This window comes from Pinus tabuliformis, chromosome Q, assembly GCF_031772625.1.
Source record: "Pinus tabuliformis cultivar Carrire ecotype Pingquan chromosome Q, CPIR1, whole genome shotgun sequence".
In the NCBI taxonomy this organism is placed as follows: Eukaryota; Viridiplantae; Streptophyta; class Pinopsida; order Pinales; family Pinaceae; genus Pinus; species Pinus tabuliformis.
The window spans coordinates 967,360,631-967,373,570 of NC_142296.1; the positions used below are offsets into that span (position 1 = coordinate 967,360,631).

The following is a 12,940-nucleotide window of genomic DNA, read 5'->3' on the forward strand; positions in this document are numbered from 1 at the left end:
AATGTTGTTTTTAAATATATTTATTTTTTAGTTAATTCGAATTTAAATGTTGAATTATATAGTTTGTATAGTATTTTATAATAATGGTTTTGTCAATAGAGTTGTTATATATAGTTTTTTTTTTTTAATATTATTTAATGATAATAATTTAAATAGTTTCAAAAATCTTTTTGAATAATAATTATTTAAATAACTTTTTTATATTTATAATTTTTTGGGTAAATATTTATGGGAATTTAAATTATAATTATATATATACTAGCGTTGTGTCCCGGGTGGTTGGGACGGTGCAATAATGCCCTCCCCACCCGGGTTCGATTCGCGCCTACATGCTGGATGCTACGCATCATGTTGACTATGCTGGGTTGCCGTCAGAGTGACGCAACGATTGTAAGAATTTCGATTGTACAGATTTGTACAGATATTGTATATAATGTAATATGTTGCTTCTTCAGCGGGGATTCCTTCCCCCCTGAAATTATATATATATATATATATATATATATATATATATATATATATAGATTTAACAATGAATATATTTACTAATAATTCAAAATCCTATAAACTATATTTACAATTTTATAACTTGAACCTCTACTCTACTTTAGGTGGCAGGGTAGGAATTTCAAATCCTAAGCACCCGTCAAATTTGACGGTTTGAACAACTCTAATACCCGTTTCAATCTTTTTAATATAAAATGTTGACGGTTTGTAAAAAAATTTGACTGTATTTGACAAGAAAATTACCCGTCAATTTCAAATCATAAGCATCCGTCAAATTTCTCAGTTTGAGGAACTCTAATACCCATTTCTTTTTTTTGGTAGGTAAGCACTTACGGGGGATTTGGACCAGTGACCTATTTGACACGCAAATCACCCCGTGACGGGTCAAATTCCATCCCTCCCTAGGCCTCTCCACCTCACATACCCGCCGAACAGACAACCTCACATAGCCGATCATAAATAGATAGAAGTCATTGCCGATAGCCGCTCGTTGATGCGATTTTATTTATAAAAAGTAAATTATATTTTAAAATATAAAAAAATAATTTATAATTTAATTAAAAAAACAATCTTTTTTCTATATACATATAAGTGAGTTAATTAAAAAAATTATATCCTAATTTAAAAGCTTATGAATTATATTTTTCAAAAATAAATTTTCAATTAAACATATATTTTAAATATATATTTCATTATTTATTAAAAAAAAAATTATAAGCAAAATACATAAGAAGCAAGGATTAAATATACTGTTACCTCCAATTTTAAAGACAAGTTGTGGGATGATAAATAGTTGAAAGATAAAAGGAAGCTCAGATACTATAAGGAGGTGATCAACCCCATTCTTGATAACCAAAATTATCTTTTTAGAACTAATTTTCATGAGCTTCGATTGAAACAAGGCTCTGGTCTACTCCCATACTCCCTAGGATGATATAATTTGTTAGATTTGCGATACTAAGAAGGTGGAACGGTGGAAGATGAAAAACACTTCTTTTTAGAGTGCCCAACTCTTACTCACATCCGCTCTCAATTCACTAACATCTGCTACACTTCCAATCTTCTTGACTTATTAAGCCAACCCAACTATAATGATCTTGGAGGGCTTCCTTCTCTTCTTTTTGATCACATAAACAATATTTTGAAATATCACAATTTGTTTCTTTTTTTCCCTCTTGAAGTCCAATAGACCACATTAATCTTAATGGACATTAATCATCATCATCATCAATAATAAAATTAAACACCATTACACCAAATAACATCATCATTGGTAAAGAAAATTTGGTTATTTGAAATTTTTGTAAAACTTAAAAAACTCTATTTATTAATAATGCGTAAAAATTACATATACACTCCTAATAATTTTAAAATTTACATATTTCCTTATATTTTCAACAACAAAAACATATATATATATATATATATATATATATATATATATATATATATTTTTTTTTCAAAAGGTGGAAAAACCTATCAAACTCAGTTGTCAAATCAACATTGAGGACAGCCATCTCTAGCTGCTATTCGCGAATGTTAGTTGACGCATCACTGTTATCAAGGAAAACCACGCCACCTGGAATAACCCGCTGGTGGTCCGTAAGGGAGCAGGCTTTCACTCCTGCCAGATGCCTCTGGGTCTTGGGCCTTTAACCTGTTTCCTTATGTCCGAGAAAGACAAGCTCTTGGCCAAACATATTATTAATCGATTAGATATATTTTTAAAATATAATTATATTTTCAACTACAACGAAAACATATTATTAATCAATTCAATGTATTTTTAATTTAAAAGATTTTTTTTTACAAATTAATATCCTTCACTAAATATCCAAATCCACCCAAAAAGCTTTTATTTTCCCAGAATGAGTAATCTCTACTAAATACCAAAAACTAGACGATGTGGTATTAAAAATACACCTAACCTTTGACCATGTATACCTGAAGAAACCCTCTTGCTATTTCCCATTTCTGAGAACCAGAAAAAGACCAAGCATTATTATGGTGTACATTCCATAAACTCCAACTAATAATTAATTAATTAAAATTTTTTTGGTATACACAGATTTTGAAAATACCCATGTCATTCCCTGCACTACAGCTTTCATTGACTCCATACTAATGTCGGGTCTGCTCTTACTTGACTACCATTCGAAATTCGAATTAGCACTTCACTCGCTCGCTGCAGAATGACAGAAAAAACCATGATTACAATGCCAACTATCATGCGGAGAGTGAGAGAGGCCGTTGTGGTCCTCTTCTGTATTGCATTAATTGCAATGCCTTGCGTTATTCTCTCAAACACAGCAAAGCCAAGCCAGTTAATAACTCAGTCTGCAGTCAAATGGCGGAGGAGTTACAATTTTGGCAGAAACTCGTGGCTTGAGGATGCCAAACTGGTATGGAAGCTCTGATTCTACATGTTCGTATCTTATTCTACACTGCATCGTGGCCTGTGATTTTCCCCCATTTTGCTTTTGGTTTTCGCAATACATGACCACGATCAAGATCTGAAAGATCGAAAGAAGCATTCATTTCAATGGAATGTTCAAAAACCTGCCATACATCTTTTTTTAATCAGGTTGCCTATATTTAGGTTGAGTAGGGAGGTAATAGGTGCCATAAGTCCCCAGAGGATCAATACCTCATTTAGATAATTGAGAAGATGTTAGTTTTATTAGGTACATCAAGAAAATGCCAACATCCAAAATCCATATATAAATTCTGGTGGGCAGGCTCCTTAAAAATTGCATCCTGGAGGGCCTTTACAGTCAGGGATGACGAAAAAGATTAAGCAACTCTGTTCACTGGCTAAGCCCAAATGTTGTTAAAAAATTCTAAATTTCATATAAATAATTTTGCCTACTGCAATGATTAATTCACAGGAATGTTTCAGGTCTCATGAGCAAAGGGTGCCAAAACTTTTTTTTTTCCCTGAGATATGTAAGTTGATTAATTATATGTTAAACCCCCACCGCAGTTAAAATTCATTTTTCTTGTGTTTGATTTTTTAAATATCTCAACCGATGAGGAATATGTAAACTCTGATAGATTGACAACACCCTGTGACTATATTGCTTTCCTACATACATGATTTGAGTGAAAAGATTTAGACCATGCTAGTGTGTTAAACTAATATTATTATATTGTTGTAAGTTCTGATTCAATCAATATGAAAAATAGAGTGGCCAAACAAAAGAAAGCAGTCCGAAGTTTTTCTTTGTTACATTATCCATTCAGAAAAAAGCTAAAATTTAGAGAAAGCCTGATCATAAAGCAGTCCCATGCTCATGCTGATTGTAACCCCTCATACATTAGCAGTCAAAGCTTTTCCTTGTTACAATATCCATTCAGGAAAAAAGTAAAATTTAGAGAAAGGTTGATCATAAAGTAGTCCGACTCTCATGCTGATTGTTATCCGTCCTATTGTATGAGGGTAAACTTGTGATTTTCATCACATGACAGGATTTTTAGGATGATATATATGGAGAATTGGATGGACTTGGAGTACACACCTTCATGGAACTTCTTCCATCCATGACTGGTTTGGCTTACATTCATATGCTTGGAGATGCTACTATTATTTGATTGGGTTGGTGTTTTGGGGGAGGAAACTAACTTTTCCCCTTGATGGATTGTCATGGTTATGACTCAACTATTGATATCATCATGTTGAATGCATTTGATTGATGAAACATCCTCTTTGTATATGTTTGATGAGATGTTTGCTTCATGATTTATCTTGGCATCATGGTATTGTTCATTGCACATTTATATGGAGATCTAGCTTTTGTATGGTGGTATATGACTGTGATATGGCTCTTCTGTGGAGCACCCCGGTGCTTTTGATGGATTGGTAGTGGCATGACATATTCCTAGTGGATGGTGGTATATTGAGTAAAGCGCTCCTCCTATATGCTCTGGTGTATGTTGATTTAGCCCTCTTGTGGCATGAGTTAAGCATTGTTTAAGTTTTTGTATGAGAGCATCCTCGATCATGTGAGTATCCTTGGCTTATTAGTGGCATACCTAGCACATTCACACTACATTCCAAAAGAGTGCTACACTTTTTGGCCCAGTTTTATGATGTTGTAGTTATTTTTGATCTTGATCTGCCAAGCACAGTCTTTATGATTCATTTTCCGCAGCAGCAACACAATTTACAGCATGTAAATACAGCTTACTAACCCACAGAAAATCGTCATCTACAGGACTGTTTTCAGGCCTGTAAATGTGGCTGTTGGAGCATTCTGTTTTCATTCTTTTCTGGCCAAGATACAGTCTTCTTCTTTCAGCAGTAGAGTGCCCTGTAAATCTGTAGCAGCATCCTTAAAAAAATGTCAGTCTATTTTGTTTTCAGATCAGTTGTCAGCAGCATATTATTGGCAGACTTTGAAGAATGGGTGAATACAACAAAAATGAATCTGTCCCGTAGCCCCAGGTCTGACAAGTTGAGTTTTTTCTGGCTTTTCAAGGGTAACAGAAGAAGTCCCAAATACTTATGTATTTGTTTGACATGGAATTTTCATTTGAACATTTTGTGAATGTGCATGTTAGATTGGAGGTTTCTAGTACTTGATTTAATTTATGATGATCTGAATTCCTATTACCAATGGAGTGCTTCACCTTGGTGGCACATATGTTTAGAGTCTAGACACTTAATTTATTGCTAGAGATGGGGCCGAGCCCTTCCTTGGAGGAGTTAGTTGAACATGAGGGTGGCTTGGCATGTGGTTTCATGGCATTATCTTGTGTTTTAACTTTTGACTTCATTTTCCTTGTACCTATCCACTTGCACATTGATTGAGGTTGTTACATATTGGAGATTGTGCTATGGAATTAATTGAGAAGGTGTCCCACTCCTTGGTTGCTGTCTTTCACACTTGGTCAAATTATTATTAGTCTCCACTTCTTTTCTTTGCGGGACATCCATCACTTGAACCTTTATTGCACATTTTTCCATGCCTATTAATGTTGCACCTTACCTATGGAGCTATATTTGCCACCTTGGAGATGTTTTACTTGGTCATTAAACACATGTTCATGCATCATGGATGGGATGTCTACCTTGGAGGCCTCCCATGCTATTTTTGTTGGAAGTAATGCTTCCATGTCATGTGTAGTTGTCATTGTGAGTCCCTAGGTGTCAGTCTAGAAGCTGTTAATTCCAATGTAATGAGTTGGAGTCATTATCTAGAGGTGTCAAAGTCAGTGTGTAATTTCCTATATATGTAATTGTTGAAATGGATAATATATAGTGTGAGATTTGTGTTGTGCAAAAATCACTCTCTGTTCTATTTTTCTAATATGGTATCAGAGCTAGTTCTGGCTTGATTCCCTTACGTGAAAGCCAGGAAAATGAAAGATCATTGAGTGTTATTGTTTTTTTAGATAAATTAGTTTAGTGTGTGAATTTCGTGTTGCTGTGTGCAAAGCTTGTTCGAGATTGTGCCATCTATTTTCATCAGTTCTGGTTTTGTTTGTAGGCATTGTCGAGATTGTCTTCTATGTCATTTACAGGCGAAGCTGTCATCTTTAAATTCTTCTTTCTAACTGCTACGAATCTGCTTTTGCTATAATCTGGACGTCTTCTCACTACTGCTGAATAAGAGCTGCTCGATCTTGAGCTTTCCAAAGAGGGAGGTGCTTCTTGCTTGGAAACACATAGAGGGATTTGTATTGTGCTTTGAAAGGCAATAAAGGCTGAGCAGTGGGCACCACTGTAAGTGGAGGAGCGACGTGCCCACGTGTTACAGAGCAAGAACCATAACGCGCACTGTGATTTGAACCCTCGACGTGCTAACGAGCCTCTTTGTAGCAGAGCAATAGGCGATTTGATCTCAAGACACATTCGTAGAAGGGTTGTGATTTTGGGTTCAGTGGCAGTAACGAAAATAGTGTATCCCATGCATCACAACACACATGGAGGAATATGTGACTCTGTACCCACAGATCTGCGTTTTGTTACTCTCATCCTACGCCTTAACTCTTAAGCCGCATGGATTAGGGAGCATGGAAGGATTCTCGATCGCTGAGTTGCCCCAAGGTCACTCTGCCGACGTGGATGGATCTGTGCAATTCTATGCTAGATCATGTGTGAAGAAAAGACACCAAGATCATCTGTGCTTCAGTCATCTATTGTAATATCCCTTTTTATGGGATATCCCTCAACCCAAGCAAACTCCACCCAAATACGTACAAATGATATAGTAACTGGGAAGCTCAAAGAGATAAAAATAACAGTAGTGCAACATAATATAATGCAAACATGGAATATAAGCATATACTCAAGACATGCAGAGAGAAATGCTAAGCCATTTTATTATACTGAGTAATGGAAAGAGTACAACAGGTGATCAGAAAGATAGCACCTCGACTTGCACAAAGCAAGTGAAGAAATACACCCAGAATAGTAAAGAAATGGCTTCCCTCTGAACTGCGTCCAAGCTGCTGGAGAACTGTTGTGCTGCTGCTACTGCATGGAATCAAGTGAGGATTTGGGGCTGTTCCCCTCCTCAGAAAATGCTGAAACTCTGGAATCAGCCTCTGCTCAATAAACCCAGAAAAACCCAGAAAGCTTTTCTGAAATAGCCGACCCTCGAAAATCACCCCCTTGAGGATCTACGCAATCCCTCAAGGCTCTGCGCTGCCACTGAATGGAACCCTCCAAAACTCTGCCCAAAACTCTGCAAAAATCCTCCAATATGCAAGGGCTGATCCCTTGCTCAATCTCCCAGCTCAAATCCTACGCAAAAACCCCAATCCGGAACTCCCACCAAAAGAACTGCGTCCCTCTCTCAAGACTGCGCAGTTATCAAAAATGCTCAGTTCCTCCTCACTCCAAAGATCAATCCTCCTGCAAAAGACTGCTGAAAACTACCTTGCCCGAGCAGGCACTCGAAGTCCCCCGGGGCTAAGGGTGAGATCTCTGAACGGAGACACTCGATGCACTAAACAGTGCTGCAGACAGGCTAAACAGCTAGCGTGCTCTAAGTCGAAGTGACTAGCTCAAATGCACATAATCGAATGCCAAAATGAGGAGGCTCCTCTCTCCTTTATAGCGTTGGCCCCTCTCAAAACCCTAAAGCCACCTCCTCCAACGTAGCCATCTCTTGCCACGTGCTCCTCTCCATCTGCGCAGTCCCTCCAAGTGTCTACGTGGTCCCCCTTCTCTACGTGGTCCTATGGCCCCCCTGGCTCCCTTTTAAGTTACAATGTTGTGCTACTAGGGAGTGACTTTATTATTCTAAAAGTGAGTCAAGTCCCCCTTTCCTCACCTTTTTATTTATAAATAACTATAGAAGGCAAAATTGAGCAAAATCGAATATTCCAATTAGCCATGGCTAATTAGGAATATTACATCTATTGGAGGCCGCAGAGGAGGAATACGCAATTGATCATAAGGGTCAGGGTGTGGCTCTTGAAACCAAATTGAAGCGTTAGGAGGATGTGACCTACGTGGTGAGATCTGATAGAGTCAGTGTCGTGGAGCATGGTGCCAAGCGTGGTATTGTGTCAAGGAGTTGACTGCTTCGAAAATGGATGCCAGCACCTGCCGTGAGCCACTTCTTATTGGAGACTCATTTAATTCAGAAGTTTATTAATCACAAGGAGAAAGTCTTCATTTTTTTAAGTCAAGCCTTGTTCGGATGGTTTGATTTATTCACTCATTTGGATGTGAATTCTCAACACATGTTTCACTATTCACACGAGGACATAAGAGGGTTTGATATGACTATTTTATAAGCCATGTGGTAGTTTTTAATGATTCCGGTTGAGTTTGTTGAGAAAATTATGTTTGTGGTGATTTTATTGGTGTTTAGTTTTACCAAATGTAATTGTGTGGTGTGAGTTGATGAAGTTTTCTATTGTGTGTTTTTTATTGGTTATAAAAAGGATTGATGGTTCTTAAACTAGAAGCCCCGATGTCCGAAACGTCAATTCTTGTGTGTTAGTAATTTTGGTTATAAAAAGGGTTGGTGGTTCTTAAACTGGAAGCCCCAATGTCCGAAACATCAATTCTTGTGTAAGGTCAAGTTGTTTGATCAACTCTTGAGCACATTCAGTATCCAGACCTCCATCCTATCAACTGATGGATAACTGAAAGCGAAATATCCGACAGATGGTGGTTGGTCCATAGGATGGTTCATTACTTGATGGCTCTTATCGCGGAAGCCCCGATGAGCCGAGTTGTCAATATTGTTGATCTTGCAAAGTTCATCAATGATGGTCAGAGGCGGTTACGTTTTAAATGGAGGTCAAGTAACAACTCGAAGATGTGGTGGTGAAAGAGCAGTGTTTGCGAGATTCCAAAGTGGATGTGAGTGTTGATGAAGACCAGTCAGACAAAGATTTATTTATTGTTGTAATATGTGTTTTTCATGTAAGCATTAAGGGAGGGTGTTGGAAGTAATGCTTCCATGTCATGTGTAGTTGTCATTGTGAGTCCCTAGGCATCAGTCTAGAAGCTGTTAATTCCTATGTAATAAGTTGGAGTCATTATCTAGAGGTGTCAAAGTCAGTGTATAATTTCCTATATATGTAATTGTTGAAATGGCTAATATATAGTGTGAGATTTGTGTTGTGAAAAAATCACTCTTTGTTCTATTTTTCTAATAATTTTGAGGCGTTTGTTTGCACCTATGTTGCACAAAATGCCTTCCTAGACAGTGTACTGGTATCGGAAATGTACCGAAACTTGGGAAACTTTGTTGGTCGTATCATATGTCGTTTTATGATTCTAAAATGCCGTACGGTATGACCGACGGTGTTTTGGGGCTTTTTCAGTCGAAAACTATAGAGTCTTGGCAAGTTAAGTGGCTACTTCAAGCGCACTCAAGTGGCCAGGAAGGGCATGGGTCCCTTCTATGGCCCAAAAATGCTTAATTAAACTTTTTTCATAAAGTTTATTTCACTCCTAATCTAATTTCATTAAAAAATATAACACTTAGATCTCTCTATTGTTGCTCTTGATATTAGTGGTGATTCAAGTAGATAGGAAGTACTAGTAGAATTGCCTCTTCTGCTGGACAAGCATCTTGTTATATTTTTATTGATTAGGATGAGGATTATTATAATTATTAGTATGTGGTCAATATTTGTCTTTAGTTCATGTTTTATTTCAGTTTTAACATATATAGGCTCATGTATAAAGGTTGGTTTTGGAACCTTCAATGTACAACCTCATCTATAAAGGCTAATGTTGGATTTTGTATCATGTAATCATCTATGAAAATTATTATAGACTTAATTTTCATTCTAAAATATCATTTATGTGTCTCATTCTTTCAATTCTTGCAATATAATGTGTTTTTAACTTATATATATGACATTTCAGTCAATATTTCCATTTTCTGGGGGTGACGTTTCTAGCCGTACCTGTTTTGAAAACTTCTAGATGTTTTAGCGTTTTGTGCAACTTAGGTTTGCACATTATTTGAGGAGTTACTTGGTAGTGTATTTTCCTTTGGAGAAGATGGAGGAGGTCGTAACTTGGTCAAACACTCATTTAGAGGAGGCATCCCACCCTTCTTGAGCTTATTTTGTTGGAGGTTGTTACATGGTATAACTAACTACCCAATATTTTATTATTGTTTGACTTGTCATATCTGTTGGATATGCGAGAGAGCATTATTATATTAGTTTGGTTGGAGATAAGGATGTATCTAGATAAAACCAAGATTATTTAATCATTTGTTCTTGGAGAAAATAATGGATATAGGAAAACAACAATCAATATTTTATTGTAAAAGGAAATGGTGCTTACTCTATTTAAAGAGTCACTCTCTTCAGCATTCGTTATTGTTGGATTTGGGGAGATCCCCCTTGAGCTTGGTTGAAAATCCTAAAGGCAAAGAAAGTTGAGGACTTCTCTTGTGAGGTATAATGTTTTGGGTTCTATTCTGCTGAATGCATGTGCTTGAAATTGCTTGGATCAAATGTGTGTTGAAGGGATGAAATATGGTTGACATCATTCCTTATTAAGAAGATCGTGCTTTTATTAAAAATATACTATTTGTGTTTTATTCCCCTTTCAAATGCCTTTGTGTTTTATTGTTTGAAATGTCAATTGATGTCTTGCTTCTTCATTAAGAGTTGGCTGCCATCCACATTATTTAGTTGTAAACACAAATCTTACATATCTGGACTTCTTCATTGGGGCTTTTTAAAAACATTTTCTGCATTAGTGGACAACAATATAGCAGTGTGGTAGCTTGCTAATTCTAGCTCCATTCTCTACTAATCGTATACGAAAACAACCCTCATAGTTTATTCCTTTGACTCTGCTTGCCCAATGGATTGGCACTAGTCTTGGTCCGCCCATTGCCTTATTTACAAAACCTAATAAATTCGGTTTTGCTAAAGGCAATGTCTCCATTTTACCTTAAGAAGCCATCTGCATAAACCTTAGCAGTCGTATTTTAGGGCTACCTCCTTGTGTCAGAGGAGAGATGGCCTAAAGGGAGAAGAAGGCTGTTGTGGTGACATTGACAATGGGCAACGTTCTTGAGTTCTTCTAATGTGGCACTTGTGTTTTAGGGATTGTTAACGGTGCTGGACCCGCCAACATGTCAGGGGATCTCCTCGGTAAGAAGTCCCAATTAGACCTCAGACCGTTTGGTGTAGGAGTCCCAGCAGTGGGTTGTACGATAATGCCTTGACCGTGGTTTCGCACAGAGGCAAGTAAGATGTCCCTGTTGGTAGCAAGGGTGTGACATATGCGGTAAGTCAAGGAAGGTGCATGAACGGTCCTAACACATGGAAAGTGAGGTGAGTGCGCCCCTTGGAAACTTGTGATAGCATGGAGTTAAGAAGGGAACACACGAGCAAAGATGCATCACAACATGGAAGGCAAGTTAGCTAGCAATCCAAAGTGATGGTTAAACCAACAACACATTTCAGAAAGATTCATACATACATATACAGAAATAGCTACACATGCATGCGTAAGCAAACAGATACATATATCATTTAGAGTACTCAAGATAGCTGAAATACAATACAACATATGCATGAAATGTGCTGGCTCTGTTATATTAAGAAGTGTAAGTTCCAGTCATACAATACATCCATGTCCAACCACTAGTTTCGACAACGGAACGTTACAGCCACAACCGCTTGCTCCTCCAGAGAGATATACTAGCTCTGTGTAGAGGAGAAGCCAAGGCTCATCACAATCAGAAGCTTGGCTGATCCAAAACCTCTACAATGAGTTATGAGGGACTATTTATAACAAAGGGTGGGGTGACCCTTGACATTCCCCTTTAAGACTGTTCATCTATCCTCATGACTTTTCAACTACTCTATGACTGTTACATTCAACTATCGACACTTGAACTTCCACTTGACAAGACGTTACATTGCAATGCACATGTGCCCATGTGAGACAAAATGGCTTTAGCAAGCCATGCAAGACATCGCTGACACTCGGATCGTTGTGGTGAGACCAACTCTTTGACATCCTTGTGATGGTCGAAGGTGGTGAGCTGATGCCAAGCTTGGTCGTCCGTGATGGTGTCCGTGCGCTCAATGGTGACATCTTGCTGAAGCAAACTCTTGCCTTCGTTGCATCCGGGTGCACTGATATGGCTCCTCTGTCCAACTCGTCTAATAGCATGCGCATGGTCGTCCTGGGTGCGACCGAACCGGCAACATGTTGATGCATAGTGTCTACACTGCTCTCCAAGCATGTGTTGGTGGTCGTGCACATCAACTTGTCAAAATACATGTTCAGCTCCAGTTGGACTTGCTTCTTGTCTTCACCTCGGTGAGTGTGCCAAATGGGTGGGATCGCATGCGTGCGCACAATGACATGCATGTTGTTGAATTCCCTTGCATGCGATCAACAACACTGCTCACCTTGTCTGCTCCGTGTCAGCTGCTGGGATGGATCTATAACTTGTATGGGTGTAGTTTCATCCGTCTGTGCATGTTGCGTCCCCTACTGTACCTGTTCCTGCTGCAACTCATTCTCTCGTCTGTGCAACTTTTGTTCTTCCTTGAGTTGCTGCTTCAACACATGCAACTCCTTCTCTGTTCCTTTCTCTGCCCTCACGCGATCGTCTTGTCGCGCCATCACCTCATAGCCTCAATCTCCAAAGCTGCTTTCATCATGAGTGGATCTACTTTGAACTTGTAGCTTTGCTTTGCCTCTATGTTGTCAACAACCTTCCTCTTCCATTCGTCGCGTGCGGGTACGCTGCCTTCTGCTGCTGCAGATGGTGCTGCTCATTGTGATGCTGTTGCCATATTATTTTGATGTCCTTCTCTACAAACAACTTGATGTCTTCGTGGGTAGGCAAGTTCATAGACACTTGATCGACTGCATCCCCAAGTGTGCTCTGAACGGTGTCTTTGACTCTGCTCTCATGGAAACCATTGTACCTGTGCTGCTGAGAGGCAGGTGAACACTTGCGATACCTGGAGACAT

At 38.3% G+C, this 12,940-nt stretch overlaps 1 protein-coding gene across 1 annotated transcript in view; it reads left to right on the forward strand.

Annotated features, from left to right (window-relative positions):
• Positions 1-2,500: 2,500 nt before the first annotated feature.
• Positions 2,501-12,940, forward strand: part of LOC149222702 (uncharacterized protein At4g15970-like) — a 172,987-nt gene continuing 162,547 nt past the window's right edge. The window contains exon 1 of the mRNA XM_089385588.1: positions 2,501-2,909. Coding sequence (XP_089241714.1) covers positions 2,700-2,909 — 210 coding nt within the window. The 5' untranslated portion in view covers positions 2,501-2,699. The remainder of the gene's footprint in view (positions 2,910-12,940) is intronic.